At 39.8% G+C, this 17300-nt stretch overlaps 1 protein-coding gene across 4 annotated transcripts in view; it reads right to left on the reverse strand.

Annotated features, from left to right (window-relative positions):
* Positions 1-1404: 1404 nt before the first annotated feature.
* Positions 1405-17300, reverse strand: part of ptpro (protein tyrosine phosphatase receptor type O) — a 41164-nt gene continuing 25268 nt past the window's right edge. For 2 of the 4 annotated variants that reach the window (XM_069687809.1, XM_069687811.1), the window contains exons 16-27: positions 17087-17155; positions 13235-13318; positions 10341-10376; positions 8997-9078; positions 8471-8561; positions 8205-8281; positions 6927-7061; positions 6428-6550; positions 6191-6345; positions 5936-6071; positions 5733-5856; positions 1405-5161 (exon numbers count right to left, since the gene is read on the reverse strand). In XM_069687809.1, the coding sequence (XP_069543910.1) occupies positions 5752-5856; positions 5936-6071; positions 6191-6345; positions 6428-6550; positions 6927-7061; positions 8205-8281; positions 8471-8561; positions 8997-9078; positions 10341-10376; positions 13235-13318; positions 17087-17155 (1093 nt within the window). In that variant the 3' untranslated portion in view covers positions 1405-5161; positions 5733-5751. The remainder of the gene's footprint in view (positions 5162-5732; positions 5857-5935; positions 6072-6190; positions 6346-6427; positions 6551-6926; positions 7062-8204; positions 8282-8470; positions 8562-8996; positions 9079-10340; positions 10377-13234; positions 13319-17086; positions 17156-17300) is intronic. The other 2 variants (XM_069687810.1, XM_069687812.1) reach the window with 2 other exon arrangements.

Consider the following 17300-nt stretch of genomic DNA (forward strand, 5'->3'; position numbering starts at 1 on the left):
CCAGTACTTCCTGACTGTGAGATGACAACGCTAGCAACTGCAAAGTTGTGCTGCCTCTATTGCATGTTCGTCTGATTTATATTACTTATATGACTTTTAAACATTTTCTTGAAGAAAGCACGGTGGTGCAGTGGTTAATGTTGTTGCCTCCCAGTCAGAAGGTTCCAGGTTCAATTCTTGCCCTTGCCGTGGCTTTTCATCTAGGATGTTAATGTCATCCTTTCCCGGGAGAGTCTCGAACCTGGAACCTTCTGAATGGGAGGCAACAACACCAACCACCGCACCGTAGAACTCTCTTCCTTAACATGTTTAAAAGTCATACAAATCATATAAGTCAGAACAAGAATGCAAGCGAGTCATCAAAAATGTTGAAGTTCTCAGCCAACGTTGTCTTCTCACAATCAGGAGCTTCTGGGTTCGATAGAGGGTCTGGAACTTAGTGTGGAGGATCGCATGTTCTTGCTTGAATGTGATGTTTTACATTATGGACAACATGCATAAGTTATTCATCCATGTTATGGACGACAGACTTTACTTTCAGGTCATTAGTTTTGCAGGAATAAGAAATTCATATTGAAAGTCGCAGGCGGGAATTGAACCCAGGAACTTTCGACTGAGAGACAACGACTCTGACAGCTGCACCACTGTGTTAGCTACCTTAATTTGAACGGAAGTCATACTTGTAGCACGTCATCAGAAATTTGAAGGAAATATCACAATATGATATAATAATATTACTTTTTTTTATCATATTTTAGACGACATGTTATAGTATGACTTTTTGATCATATTTTAGACGACATGCTATAGTATGACTTTTTTTTGTCATATTTTAGACGACATGCTATAGTATGACTTTTTTTGATCATATTTTAGACAACATGCTATAGAGTGACTTTTTTTTATTATATTATAGACGACATGCTATAGCATGACTTTTTTATCATATTATAGACGACATGCTATAGTGTGACTTTTTGATCATATTATAGACGACATGCTATAGTGTGACTTTTTTATCATATTATAGACGACATGCTATAGTGTGACTTTTGGACGACATGCTATCACACTTTTATTCCACTTTCATCAGACAGCTGCAGATCGTGCATCCACCACGTACCTCAGCACAGACAGCTGTATTTTTTCCCTGTTTTCCAACAACGAACCTTGTCATTAATTATGAAATCAGTAACTTCTTCTGAATACTCGGGATATCTTCAGTTGAGCCCAAAATTGGTTTCCTGAGTTCCACAAGATCCAAGATGAAGATCGACATGCGGCACAGAGCCGTAAATAAAAAGCATTGTTTAACTCGTCATTATCAGTTCTAGTAATAAAATAAAATAAAATAAACATCGGCTTGTTTTCACGGGAAACAACATCTGCGAATCAGCACAAATATAACTGCAACATTTTATTTTTTCCAACACACACATTAAAACTCTGTGACGGCGACCCGAGTTCGGGGTCGTCCTTCAAATTGTAAGTGACACAATGCACACGAATGGCACCAACGACGTACGAGTTCGACTGGACACACGAAGCGAGAGAAAGAATCGTAGAAGAGTGTTCAGTGCTGAGCTTCCAGAAAATATTCGGCAACTCGTCTGTCGGTTTGTGTTTTTTTTGACAGTCGTACCAAAGTGCGTTTCTCAGACCACCGACGAGTCCGAACGACACTTCGAAAACACCGAAGCATCAGAAACCGAAACTGTCGCGGCTGAGAGAGTTTTAGCTTCTGGCTCAGAGAACGATGTTTCACATTTACATGAACTTTTAAAAAACAAGCCTCTAAAGCAACATTTCCACAAGAAGTACTTTGTAATGACGAGTAGAAACAGAATAGTTAAGCAGTAGTAGTATGTACAGTACATCTGATATCTAATAGTGAAACGGACCGAAGTACCGAACCCTCAGAGGACCGACAGCAGGCGGGGGACGACTTCAGGCGTTGAACCACGAGGCCACGATGACCAATCCAATGGCCTTGTTACACACATTCACTCGTTACTTTCAAATTTGCACAAAGCGGATACGAGGCATCGTCAAAATAAAGTTTCCTTGTCATTTCCTTCAAAATAAAAGGTTTGATGCTGTTTGTCGTTTTGTAGCGTTTAGTGAAATCAGATAAATGAAACCTGAAACCTTCAGCAAAAAATGCAGCAATACTTTTGTCACTTTTAAACGAGGTGACGCCACAGATATTATAAAAATATTTCTTTGAAGTTTGACAGTGTTTATTTTCATGTTTAAGTAAAAAATAACATCAACATCAATTAAAATTCTACTGAAACATTTCTAAATTTGAAATCTGAACAAATTTAAGGGGTTTGAACGTATTTTGGGGGGGATTAAACTAAATACTTAGTTTAGGAGAATTAGGAGAATTGGGATGAAAAAAATGAAAGAGGCAATATATCAATGTTTACTATTTTTGGTTCTTTGCCTGATTAGGATAGATTTTACGGGGGCATTTTGGAATTACACAATAATTTTGTATAATAATGTATGAAATTTCAAAATTTGTTTGCAGATGTTTCACAGTTGGGATTCAATGGACTGAATGTTCATATCCTGTAGCTACACAAAAATCTGACTTCAGGAGAATTAAATTTTTCCTTAATGAGACGTTGTTGGACTTCATCTTTTATTTTGACGACACCGTGTACATCCTGAACGTTGGGTTCAGTGAGGTCGACCGCTCTCGTCTGCTCGGTCAACATTCGCTTCATCATCGAGGAATGAAAAACATTTCTTTCCTTCTAGTCCAATAATCAGCAGAAAGATGGAAAACTGACCGAACGATGAACAGAAGTTGATCTGAATGAACCGAGCGACTCTGAAGGGTCAGAAAGCGGCTTCAAAACCTTTCTGTACAGTTCAAGACAAAGATATGAAGAGTCGACCCGAGCCGTCATCAAACAGCCACCAGGGGGCCCCAAAACAACAAAAATGTAAACTCCAGAGTTACAATTAACCCACACTCACTGATTTTCTTACAAAGCCCATTTATCTAATCATCAGGTTCAAACCCCGCCCCTTTTTTAGTAATTCATTTGAAAAGTTTTACAGAACAAATTGTATGTTTTATACAGTATGTTTGTATCTGAAGCACTTTACCAAAGTTTATGTAAAAGATTTGGATATTAATACAAGAACTGCACCATTTTTTTGTAAAAAAAAACAACAAAACTTTAAGTTGCACATTAAAATGTGGACAATAAAAGTTTATAACTACATTAAGAAATCTGAGAGTGTAACATAAACTTTGGGGTTTACGACATGAATTTGAAAATTATGAAAATTGTCGCAGCGGAATACCAACTTTTTCAAAAATACTATAAAATGTTATCTATGAGCACTATAAAGCATTTTGATGGTTGGTTTATGAAACCAGATTGTGGGACGTTCCCACTGGACCAATATCTAAAAAATGTTTAGAGAAATTTCGCAAAATGTGATCGCAACAACTGTTTGTAGAATTTTACTGCAAAGGAGAATTTATAGTTGTAAGAATTATAAAAAATGAGATCTTGATTATATTCTTTTAAACTGGCCAAATATATTTGGCATTTAAGCAAATTTTAATATTCAGGCTTCTAATTATGCTTCAGTTTAAAACAGAGCAGCCTTTTAAACAGAAATAAGTAAAGTTTGAGAGTGAAATTCTTTTAAAATTTGAACAAATTCTGTGAATTCAGGGTTGAAGTTCCATGAAAAGAATTTCGGGGAGCCGCAGCAAAATGTTTGGCGTCGTAAAAAAAGCAGTGAATGTACTCATAAGTTAAAATGTAAAACATGTTGTACATTTTTCACTTTCTAGACCAGAATCAGAAGAATCACTTGTACTTTTATAACCGCTGACACAGTTTTGATAATTTGCCAGATTTGGATGTTGAAAGAGTTTCTGGGGCCCCTGAACGTCTCTGCAGATATCAGACCAGATATGTTTGTCGTTTACAAATTTCAGACACAAAAAGGGAAACTTCGTGAAATTGCTCCGTGGTTCTGGCAGCTCGTTGTCTCGGTGCGGTCCGAGCTCTCGATCATTTCCTCCGCCGGGTCCGATACGATCGCGGCGTCCAAACCTCTACGCACGTCTACGGTTAATCTACACGTCCTTCGTTAAGAGAGTCGGCGGTACGAAGCTCCTCCGGTCAGAAGGAGCAGGAAGTTCTTCCTCCTTCAGCAGCTCGAGGCCTCGATGCAAAAACAAACTACATCTCTACAACCACAGACGTCTCTACGCATCTAAACCGGCCTCCAACACGCCGAGCAGCGACTTCACCGGGTCCACCGGGTGATTTGTGCCCTTCAGTCGTGCCGACCCAGAAAACATTCACACGTCTCACAGCTGATTTCAAAAGTTCGGATTCTGTTTGGACCAAAAATATTTTTTTCGAAGCTGAAATCTGAAACTTTCGACAAACTTTTCATTGTTTTTTCGTGACTCTTGATGACATCATCATCATCATCATCTGGATGGAGGTTCGTTTTTAGTGTTTGAGTATAAATCAGCTCTGACGTCCCGACCGTCGGACTTTGTGCTCGTTTTGGGGTCCGGACTTCGTCCTCTGAATGTTTGCTGGGTTTCGTCTCCGGACGTCTCCGGTGCAGCCGTCCTGGCTGTTCGTCAGCTCGTTTGGAGTTTCGACCGCCGACACGTGACCGTCCCGTGATGTGCAGTTCGCTCGTTTGGCAGTGAGGAACGATGCGAGCGCCCGGACGACTGCACGGCGGGAAGACGAGCAACGAGCGAGCTGAACGTGAGCGATGAGGAGGACGTTCAGGCGGAGGAAGAGGCCGGTGTGCTTGCTGGTTTTTCAGCGACTCCTGAGATTAAAAACATAAATAAATGACAAACAGCTGACTCAGCTCCACCGACTCGTCGCCTCACGTCATCTGAACGAGGACGGACACGGTGGACGCGGCTCGTTAACGCCCCTCGGTCCAGCTGGGAGGGCAGGGTGGTGGTTGAAGGTGTTGGTCAGTCAGTGAAGGCTCCGTAAGGCAGAACTCCATCCCGGGCTTTAACACCAATTCAAATGAAAGACGGGACGTTTGTTCTGCTGTTGACTTTTTGAGACTGATGATGAAGCGGATCTTCTTCTGCAGAGAATGGATGCCTGAAGCACAGGAGGTTGGGTGTGTTCACAGCCTGCAAGACAACGAAGAGGGTTTCATTTAAGCAGTGCAACATCTGAACCACTAACAGCTGTCTGGAATTTCAGCCAATCACAGCAGTAGAAACCTCAGAGAGGTGGAGTTTGGTCAAACTTTATTTTACAGGTTTGAATTATTTCACTGTAAAGTTTCCTGTAAAAATCTCATCAGGAAAATAAAAAGGTTTTCAGTTTTTAGTTGATGTCTTCAACATGTTTTACTTCTGATTTTAATATTAAAACTGAACATCACAAAAACATTTTTAATAGCTTCAATTAAAGGAGACAATTTATTTACCTGCATTAAAATACAAACAACTTTTTTTCAAAATGAAATAAATCCATCTTTCTCAATTTCTCATTTGGAGCTGATATGTTTTTAATAATTGAGAGATCCAGACTTTAATGAGCAGCTTGTTTCCATGGAAACGGACTGTCGACAGCAGCGGTTTATTAAAACTATTTAAACAATCTTAAGTTTTAGCTCTAAATATTTTTCTTTCAGAGAAATATTCCAGAAAGCTTTGAGGACGTTAAAGATTCAGAAGCGATTGAGAGCGGACTCACGTCTGGAGGCGTCTCCTCTTTATGTCTTGCTGGCGTTCTCGTAGATGACATCCGACGTGATGGACTGCTGCTTCTTCTTCTGCCACATCAGCAGGACGCACTGATGGATGAACACGTACTGCTCCTGCAGACACACAGTTTCATGATCAGCTGGTTTGAATACCAAAGCACTCGTTAACGGTTTTGATGACGCGGTGTCTGACCTCGGTCTGAACCATGGACAGACGGTGGGACCTCATCTCCGACACCATCCCCAGGATGTCGGCGAACTCGTGCTCCCTGATGTGCTGCATGAGGCGGTCCAGAGCGATGAAGGTCCCGGTCCGGCCCACTCCGGCGCTGAGACACCCGGACAGATGGACAGAGACAGTGTCAGACTCCGTAATGGACGTTGCATCATCTGAGTGTATTTTGTGATTTCCTACTGAGAGTTTATTAGAACTGAAAGTGGTTCTGACCTGCAGTGGACGACGATCGGGTCTTTGGACCGGTTGGCCTGCTGGCGGACGATGAGGACGAACTGCAGGATGCTCTCGATGGCGTTGACAGTGGGGACGCCGTGGTCCGGCCACGAGGTGTAATTCAGGTGGAGGACGTCCTGACTCTCGTCGGCCTGCGGGGGGCGACAGCGACTCGATGTTAACGTAAAATAAACGTAGAGACTCTGGTGAAGTTCTGCCGGTGAAGAAACTCACGTATCCGAGTCGGAACTTCCTGACGGTCCACTCCGGAGACTCGGTCTCAGACAGCATCTCCACGCTGATCTCGCCGTACATCACCGGCTCGTCAGTGAACGGCCAGTAATGATCGCACTTCACCTGAAACCACAGAGACCATTAAAGCTGCAGTACATGGGAGCTGACCACCAGGGGGCGGCGAGCGCACGACAGAACGGTTCAATTTGATTATGTTGCTTTATTATGAAACTTTAACTTGAATTACGCCTATTTATCTGGTTTTATTTTAAATGTTGGTGTTTTTTTCAATTTTATTTCCGATGTAATTGTTTTTGAAAATTGTATTATTTTCTGACATGTTAATTGGATTTCTGAAAGCTTCCTTCATTCCACGACTGTGATGCAGCTGTAAAGCTGTTTTTTTAATGGATGTAATATGTCTGAGTCATAAAATGAATTTAGGAAATTTTGCATAGGACTCGGAGTTTCGGAGTTTCGGAGTCGAGCGGTTTCTCACCCGCCGCCGCTCGTTGCACTGAGTCAGCATGACGACGATGGGTGATTTCTCCTGCAGCACCATCTTCCAGAAGTCGTTGCGTGTTTCGGGCAGCGGGCCCTGAGTGGCGATGTACTCCTTTACATGTTTGTAGCCCTGAACATCAGAAACAAACAGAGAGGAAAAAAGTTCATCCAGAGAACTCATCAGAATACGAGTTCGCTTCTATTGATTTTATTATCACATATTCATGTTTGACGGCTCAGTATTTTGCATCCTATTTTTTTTAGTATTTAATCTTTTTGTTCATTGACTTTTTCTAATTTGTATTTTTAGTTTTTAATTTGAAATATTTCTGTCATTTTTTTTTCTTTTGTCATCTGTCATTTGGAAAATAAGTTTGCATCTCTAACAGAAATGTAAATAAAGGTTTAAACTAAAATCTGTGACAATTAATTGAAAAAGTGAGTATTTTACCTCTTTTTCCTTTTTTCTTTTTACTGATTTTCATTTGTTTATCTTATATTTATTTTCTTCAAATGTATTAGAAGTTAAATAAATGTAAAAGAAATAAATGTTCCATACATCAAGTGGAAAGATGTAAATAAAGTTTTATAAAAGTCAAACAACACAGATTGAAATATTTAAAATGTACAGAAAAGAATGTCAGATTTGTTTTTACTTCCATTTAGTATTTTCAACCCTTTAAGTTTCTTTTTATTATTTTATTACAATTTTTTATTTTGTCCCCATTCATATTTTTTTTTAATCTATTTTACTTTTTAATTCAATTATTTTCCAACTTTATTTTTGAATTCAGCAGAACAGCCGGCAAAATAAAAAAATGTATTTAACTTTATGCTTCCGCTGAGTTAAAGGGCATCAAACGTGCACCAGATGAAAGTATGTCGGAGAATCTCTGAACATTTACTGATAACTGTTGGTGAAAGTTTTTGTGGTGATTTTTGATCTCAGGAACAAATGGGAAAAAAAAAACCTTCTGAAACACACAGCAAATATCTGAAAAACTGTACAAACAAATGTCATCAAATTTGAGTCAATTCATCCCAGTGGGATTTTCATTTTTATGTGAAAAAAACTGCACCAATAGCACCTTCCTGTTTAGAGTTATGGAAGTTTCTGTCTTCATTTTGACTCATGAACTGTGAACGGTAGAATAATTTTTTTTTTACCGTGGATTCTTTGAATCAATGAAAAACAGTTTTTTCCATCTCATCAAACAGATTCTGAGGATCTTTCTGGTAAAAATCCTCCATGTGATAGAAAGTGTGTACTCACAGGTATGTAGTTGGCGTTGATGTAGTCTGAACCTTCATCGTTGTGCATCGAGATCAGCTTCACCCGACTGAAATCATCTGAGAGAACGAGGCAGTGAACCAAAGTTTCTCATCAAACTCTTTAGGAAACTAAACTTCTGTCTGTTTTTATGAGAACGCAGCAAAAAGCAGCAGAAAAACTGGAAACTGGAGACTTTGAGGATTAAATCTGACTGAGATGTTTACAGTGACATCATCCAGGTAATGTTAAACCATCCTGAGACTCACATGGGAGGATGTTGGTGTATCTGTTCTTGGGCCGGTTGACGGGCAGGTCGGCAGCATCGTGGGACAGATCGAGGCCGACGCTCTTCAGCTCCTATAAAACATCCGACACGATCGCAGCAGCGTCGTGAGAATCAGGTCAAAGGTCGAGGACAAAATATATTTCAGAGATTAGAGGCCACAACTCCTCCCTGTAAACTCATGAATGTGCTCCTGTAATATCAGTTTAGTAACTCTGTTCCTTCCGAGACCCGTTTTTAACACGTATCTGCTCACATTTAGTGGACAGTCGACAATCACTGTGATACTGAAAGAAACTTAAAATCAGACAGATTCTCAGGCATCTTCTGAACTGTCTGTTTGTGCATGTCGATATTTTCTGTTTAAAACGTGTTAAATCACAGCAGAGAATATTTCATAATGTTAATCCCATCAGGTCTGCAGTATCTGAACCACACCGCTCTGCCCTTCAGAATAAAAGTCTTCTTACTGGGAGTTGAGAGAACAGCGGCTCGGATGAAATTCGTACCTCGAACTGCAGGGAGAACTTGTAGGCCGAGTCTTTGCTCATTTCTTTGAAGTACGTGTCGAAGTCGTCGAGTTGGACGGGACTGAAAGACGAAATAAAATCCATCAAACATCCAGCGGCAACACGTTCACTAATCTTCTTCACCGTCAGTTGGTTCAGGTTTTATTTTTAATCTCACACGAGACGAAATCTAAAGAGATTAACTGAAGACGAAACATTTAATGAGCTCTGATGTTTCACCTGAAGACGCCTGAGCTGCTGCTGATTCAATCAAAGAAAAAGGTCAGAAATTCAGCTGACCTCCTTCCTTTTGCTTTTACAGTTTAAACTCTACAGTTTGCAATAATTTACATAAATAAAAGCGGTAAAATCTCAAAGTAAAAACACTCTGTTACAAGTAAAAGTCCTGCAATTACACAAATAAAAATATACTGAAACTGATTATTTATTCTGTTATTAGATTAAAATGATTGATGCACGAATATGTTCATTACTTTGATGTTAAAGGTGAATCTGATTTAAATGATCAGTTCTTTAAAGGTCGTGGATTTCAACAAACACTTTCATTTGAACCTGAATTGTACATCTTCAATCCTTAATTTTTTTAATCTGAATCTGCAAAGCAACGAAAAAAAATGTTTTCCTCTGAACTCCACGAACCACCGGCACATTCAAAAGACATTTTTCTTTAAAAAAAAAAATTCTCCAAAATTCACCATTTCATAGTTAGAAACTGTCCAAACAGAAATTATCTTCAGATTTTCAAATGTCCAACGGTCCTTGAACTCGTTAAAATAACCAAACCTGATCTTAAAGCTGTGATATTTCATGGAAATCACTTCATTCAAACTTCATAACTTGTTTTAGTAACTGTATTATTTTATTTTATGTTTTTATATTGTCCTGTTTCAATAAAAGTTTAAATTAAAATTATTATTCCACGTGTCATTTAAAATGTGTCCAGAAACAAATAGTTGAATCTAGATGGTGTAAAGAATCATTGAAGGACTCGTCTGAGACCAACAGACAGAAACATGGACACGGACTGATCGGGCAGCAGAGAGTTAACGAACACTGAGTCCAGAACAATATAATAAACTATATATATATATATATAAAGACCCAACAGGACCAAAATAAAGAAGAACATTCAGTCATGAAGTTCAGTCTGTGTTAAATTCTCAGTTTCACTTTAATCCGCAGGATTAACCTGTTTTTTGTCTGAAGGCTGGAATCACACACACACACACACACACACACACACACACACACACACACACACACACACACACACACACACACACACACACACACACACACACACACACACACCGTCGTCGTTACCTTGTTAGCTTCCGTTTCTTTAACGCTGTTTTGCTCCTATAAAATACAAACATGTAAAATCCTCATGATGTTTTCTGAGTCCCTCAGTATCATCATCATCATCATCATCATCATCATCATCATCATCATCATCATCATCATCATCATCATTCAGCTCTGCTCACATCAGGCTGCGACCGACGGCGGTTTCTGTCTCCTCTGAGCAGCTGGTGGACGTCTGCACTAAAGTTTAATCAGAATTATCGAGAACATCATGTGGACGAGTTCTTAATTTCTTTCTTTACAAAAATGTGCATTAAATGTCTCGCATTTTCATTCAGGTAGAGTAAAAAAGTTAATTATATTAACATCTTTAGTAATAAATGTTTTTTTCAGCTGAAGTCGACTTTGTTGCTGTGACGTTATAGTATATACTATACTATAGTAATTCAACTTTAAATGGACGAATGTAAGATCAGGAGGAAACAGCTGCTGCAGAGAGATCAAACCTTTATTCAAATGTTTAAATTATAAATTTAGATGGAAGTCATTGTTTTTTCAAATGTGCTTTTTTGACTGCAACCATGTTGAAAATGTTTAAATATGATGGTTCAAATGAATATTCTGCTTTTCTACAAATTAAAGTAACTGTTATCAGAGGGGCATTAAACAGATTTGTTTTCCATTTCAAATAAAAAAAATTGTTTCCATTTGTGTGCATGTTGCATGACAAAATTATATTTAGTAGTCAACACGTTTAAAATGTTCACATCTATACTGCAAATTGGATTTTTCTTTTTTAAGAAAAGAATAAATGTAAAGGCTTTTTTCAGTTTAAGTTTCAAAATAATGGACTTTGATTAAATCTTACAAAAAGAGGCCTTTTAAATGTGATTTTTTTTAAAATTTTTATTAAATCAGATGCAAAGTCAGAACATTTAGATGCCATGTTTCTTTTTAATTTTTTGTCTGCGAGATGGACAAAAAAAAAATTTGATTTTGTTTATTATTACTACGATATAATTCTTCACATTACACTAAATTATATTATAAATAGTTTCCACTAATGAATTCCATATTTAGTTTTGTCATACATCATGCACACATTCATTTAAATTTGATTGATTTCTTATTAATATTGGCAGCCACAGACTTCCATATAAGGTCAGAGAGGAAGTCCAACATCGGTCTGACCCGACGAATCAGAGCTTCACGAGAATCAACCAATCACATCAGCAGAAAAACATCATGCTCAGAAATCTGTTGTCTAAATCTGTCAGCTGGTTTCAGGCCGTCGGCTCCACATCCAACATGCAGCTCTTTTACATTTGATCATTTACACTTCATGCTGCTGTTTTTATAATCAACCTTTTAACAGTTTCCAGATTGTGTTTAAACGTTTCAAATTTCCTCCAGATTAACTTTTAATGTTCTGAAACTCACAGCCAAGTTTTAAAACATCAAGCGGAAGAAATCTGACGGCGCTAAAACAACCAGCAACATGCACTACGACGTCTACGAGAAAACATGAGACGAAACTAAACTACGACTTGACGTCTAAAGTGAAAACCGACACAGAAAGACGGCATGCGGACACGGAGCGAAGCCATAGTTAGCATCAACAGTTAGCATCATGCTACGGTACATTCAACAGGCTAGCAGAAACACTCAGTGTGACTGAGTTCAACCACAGACACAGCATTGCAAGACAAAGTTCAACATGTCAGAAAAATCATCTGCAGACTTCCTGTTTACCCCGGAAACTCACTGAAATTTCAAAATAAAGCTTTAAAATGTTAAAGACAAGTCTGGTGTTATTTTGTTTTTTTTGTCAACAAACTTCATGCAACAGATCCAAACCAGCGCTAAAGGTCTCCTGCTAACAAGCAGTGTGGGAAATATCGTACATAAATCTGTCCGTACGTTTTATTTCTTTGAGCTCAAATGTTGTACAAAATCTAATAAAAGACATCAAAGTTTCACTGGAATGAACTCTGAAGTTTACTTTGATCCAGGATATAATTTATGTCAATAAATAACAAGGGCTATAAAACGGATCCTTGTGGAACACCAGATTTCATGTCAGGAGAAGCTGACTTTAGCATGTTGTTGTACACGACATCTTGTTTACGTTGTTTTTGTCTCTTTTATACTTTTTGTTTTTACACCACCAACACCAATAAAGAGTTGGATTTTAAAATGTTTCCCGTCTCCTAGCAAAACGTTTTTATTGAATCAAGACCACTGCCATTGCCAGTTGTAAGAAAGAGGTTATTATTTCAACCTTCACGAAATGGTAACTTTAAACCAAAACACTCTCCTGATCTCAGCTCAGATGTGTTTGAACCTAAAACTTAATCACAGAGATTTTTTTGGGTAGAAACCAATGAATAATTCCCTGCTAATAAAAGAAAAAAGGTTTTTAATTCTGAGACCAAAAACAACTATGTAAAGAGGAATAAAATAAGGCCTAGATTGGAGCCCGGAGGTACATTGCATCAACATTGTTGTTTTTTGTCATTTCATATCCATAAAACAGTAGATTTCCACTATGTTGCAACCAGATTATTAACATCACCACCGCTGATAGATAAATATAAACGTGTATCATCTGCATAAAATTTGACAAACCCTTTATACACAAGATATACTGTCTAGAGTTCAAGAAGAAGAGGACCCTTGGTTGAGCCTTGAGGTACACCATGATGTTAAACATTACTGGTTTTGGTATTTTCATGAGATTTGTTGACAGAAATATGGAACAACACCAGACTCGTCCATTCGTTCTGGATCCAGAGGTGATCTGTGAGACCTCACTTTGGTTCAACAATGTCTCGGATCAATACTGTGGGCTGTGGCTCTGCTTCGACATGCCCCTGAAATGCAGTGTTTTTGGCCAGAAAGTGCTTACTTACCAAGGATTAATATAAAAAGCCAAAAGATAGTCAGTCCAAAGGCAGGATGGCAGTAGGGTAAGGAAGGCAAAGAGGCTTCTTCGCCTGAAGGGGTTCAAATACAAATAAAAATAAAAACACACACAAGAAAAAATAAAGAAACAGACACCAGGGGGCGGTAGGTTGGGGACAGAACATGGTGCTCCATTAGTAAAGAGGCACAGAGCTTCACATTAGTGCTGAACACAGAGTTAATGCATCATGCAGCCGCTCAGAGAGTCTCGTTGTCTCCCTGCTGGACAACAGGAGTCTGTTCCTCAATGGCCGCTCTGTCTCATTAAACAACCTCCAGCCTCAGTCTGTGACATCACTGCGTCTTCCCAGCCCATCCCACAATGCAACACTCAGCCGGGACCCTCGTCGCGTATGAACAGCTCTCAGTTTGTCACTTGGTGGCGACGTCAGACACCCTCACGAACCTGATGATCTCATCAACGTTGGTGTCGCCGGGGTCGCGACCCCACTGATGCAGATACTTTGTTTTATGAAACAATGAAACTCCATCACAGAAACATTAAACACGTCAGTCTGGTCAAACTTACACTAAACATGTCTTTAGCATCAATGAAAGTTAAAATAAAACTGCTGTTCAGACTCGTTATGTCGTTGATTTTAATCACACTAAGAAATCTCTGTCTCTATGTGTGTTTGTTTGTTGCATATCTCGACCGCCGTTAGTTCCATCTTCGTAAAACTTGATGAGTTTATTATCGGTGATCTGAGGATGTGCATCGTTGAATTTGGTTTGATTTGGCCACGGTAAACATTAAATATGAATAAACTTTAACAAACTGGTGAACAACTATGTTCCAAATTTGGGGAACAAGAAGAATGTATACAAAAATCAATTGGTATGTTTTATGCTTTTTATGAAAGCACAGGTGTTTATCATCTGCATACAAACTGATATAAGATTCCTGCTGTTGAAAATAAAACAAAGAAGAGGACCCAGAATCGAGCCTTGAGTTATACCACACCTGTTAATGCATCGTACCTTGTCATTTTATAAACTTTTTTTTAAAGGAGTATAAATATTTTGGGCAAATATGATTCTCTAAATTTTTATCTGGTTTAAGATTAATCAAGGAAATGAAATCGAACACAATTCCAACTAGTTTTATCGGCCCACCCCACTTTCCATAATAAGCAGGATTTTTAAAACAACATATACGGCACTGTTTATGTTTAATTTTTTTATTGATTAAGGACTGAACATAAGGTAAACGTAATACTTGATATTTTCAAATTAAAATGTCAGACTGTAAACGGATTTATGAGTATTACTTCCTGCATCAGTGGGGTCATCACGTCTCCTCATCACATCCACACTGCTGCGACACCAAACAGCAAAGAGGACATGCAGCAGTCAAAGCATCAACACAACTCCAGCATCACATCAAGAAGACACTCGGATGGGAATTTAGTGATGGAAGGTCAAATACGACAGCAGATGGAAGCCAAGTTCTGCCTTCACTGACCGTCTTTCAGCTGTTATATTAATCACAGATCTCCAAATCTGAATGTTTGTCACGAGTAACACGAGTCTATCAACCACGTAAGTGTTAGAGGCACTTTAGCCTTTTCTGGTAAGAGAGTCTCATTTTAAAGAATAAAAATCTGTAATTTGTAATTTCCTGTTTTATAGAATTTAACACAAACGACTCCAAAACCATCATTTTGGTCCCTTTAATCTGAGATTAGGTGAAATCCTGATATTTCATCATCAACAAACACCCAGAACAAAACAGGCGCGGGGTGGAATCGGGGAATCAGCTTATCATCATCATCTTCATCATCATCATCGCCTCGCGCTGCTTAAAGCGCCGCAGACGAGCTAAAAAGCTGCAGCTACATGTTGAAATCCCTAATCCGCCTCCTCAATCTGCCGCCGGGTCACTAATCTGCTCTGATTGGGTGTTTCAGGGTGTTCCAGCGTGTTTCAGCGTGTTTTAGGGTGTTTCAGGGTGTTTCAGCGTGTTTTGGGGTGTTTTGGCGTGTTTCGGGGTGTTTCAGGGTGTTTCCGGATGTTTCAGGTTGTTTCAGCGTGTTTCAGGGTGTTTCGGGGTGTTTCAGGATGTTTCAGGATGTCTCAGGGTGTTTCAGGTTGTTTCAGCGTGTTTCAGGATGTTTCAGGGTGTTTCAGCGTGTTTCGGGGTGTTTTGGCGTGTTTCGGGGTGTTTCAGGGTGTTTCCGGATGTTTCAGGTTGTTTCAGCGTGTTTCAGGGTGTTTCGGGGTGTTTCAGGATGTTTCAGGATGTCTCAGGGTGTTTCAGGTTGTTTCAGCGTGTTTCAGGATGTTTCAGGTTGTTTCAGCGTGTTTCGGGGTGTTTCAGGATGTTTCAGGATGTCTCAGGGTGTTTCAGGTTGTTTCAGCGTGTTTCAGGGTGTTTTGGCGTGTTTCGGCGTGTTTTGGGATGTTTCAGGGTGTTTCAGGGTGTTTCAGCGTGTCTCAGGGTGTTTCAGGGTGTTTTGGCGTGTTTCAGGATGTATCGGTGTTTCTGTGTGTTTCAGGGTGTTTCAGGGTGTTTCGGCGTGTTTCAGCGTGTTTCAGCGTGTTTCAGGGTGTTTCAGGATGTATCGGTGTTTCTGTGTGTTTCAGGGTGTTTCAGGATGTTTCAGGTTGTTTCAGCGTGTTTCAGGATGTTTCAGGATGTCTCAGGGTGTTTCAGGTTGTTTCAGCGTGTTTCAGGATGTTTCAGGTTGTTTCAGCGTGTTTCGGGGTGTTTCAGGATGTTTCAGGATGTCTCAGGGTGTTTCAGGTTGTTTCAGCGTGTTTCAGGGTGTTTTGGCGTGTTTCGGCGTGTTTTGGGATGTTTCAGGGTGTTTCAGGGTGTTTCAGCGTGTCTCAGGGTGTTTCAGGGTGTTTTGGCGTGTTTCAGGATGTATCGGTGTTTCTGTGTGTTTCACGGTGTTTCAGGGTGTTTCGGCGTGTTTCAGCGTGTTTCAGGGTGTTTCGGGGTGTTTTGGCGTGTTTCAGGATGTATCGGTGTTTCTTTGTGTTTCAGGGTGTTTCAGCGTGTTTCGGGGTGTTTCGGGATGTTTCAGGGTGTTTCTGTGTGTTTCAGGGTGTTTCAGGGTGTTTCTGTGTGTTTCAGGGTGTTTCTGAGTGTTTCAGGGTGTTTCGGCGTGTTTCTGGGTGTTTCTGTGTGTTTCAGGGTGTTTCAGGATGTTTCAGGGTGTTTCAGGGTGTTTCAGGATGTTTCAGGGTGTTTCGGGATGTTTCAGGGTGTTTCGGGGTGTTTCAGGGTGTTTCGGGATGTTTCAGGGTGTTTCAGGGTGTTTCTGTGTGTTTCAGGATGTTTCAGGATGTTTCAGGGTGTTTCAGGGTGTTTCTGTGTGTTTCAGGATGTTTCAGGATGTTTCAGGGTGTTTCAGGGTGTTTCAGGATGTTTCAGGATGTTTCAGGGTGTTTCTGTGTGTTTCAGGATGTTTGAGGATGTTTCAGGGTGTTTCAGGGTGTTTCAGGGTGTTTCTGTGTGTTTCAGGATGTTTCAGGGTGTTTCTGTGTGTTTCAGGATGTTTCAGGATGTTTCAGGGTGTTTCAGGGTGTTTCAGGATGTTTCAGGATGTTTCAGGGTGTTTCAGGGTGTTTCAGGGTGTTTCTGTGTGTTTCAGGATGTTTCAGGATGTTTCAGGGTGTTTCAGGATGTTTCAGGGTGTTTCTGTGTGTTTCAGGATGTTTCAGGATGTTTCAGGGTGTTTCAGGATGTTTCAGGGTGTTTCTGTGTGTTTCAGGATGTTTCAGGATGTTTCAGGATGTTTCAGGGTGTTTCAGCTTTGACATGACGAACTAACGAACGGAGGAGATCGTACCAGTTGTAAGGAAGTTTTCCGTCTCGTTCAAATGAAGCAAAGTTGACGAAAGTCTCGGCGCCGCATTCCCTGAAACGGAGAACACAGAGAAACCGTTAGAGCCGTTTGGGGAAGTCACAGATATTTGATGACATTTCAGAAAACAGAGGAAGTGAGCTGAAAGTCTGAGAACCAAAATAACAGAGAACTCAAACTCCAAAGAGTTTATTGGCCT

Source organism: Brachyistius frenatus, unplaced genomic scaffold (genome assembly GCF_029030835.1).
Source record: "Brachyistius frenatus isolate BFR_SWC_R1_liver_20210118 unplaced genomic scaffold, ASM2903083v1 Contig_492, whole genome shotgun sequence".
In the NCBI taxonomy this organism is placed as follows: Eukaryota; Metazoa; Chordata; class Actinopteri; family Embiotocidae; genus Brachyistius; species Brachyistius frenatus.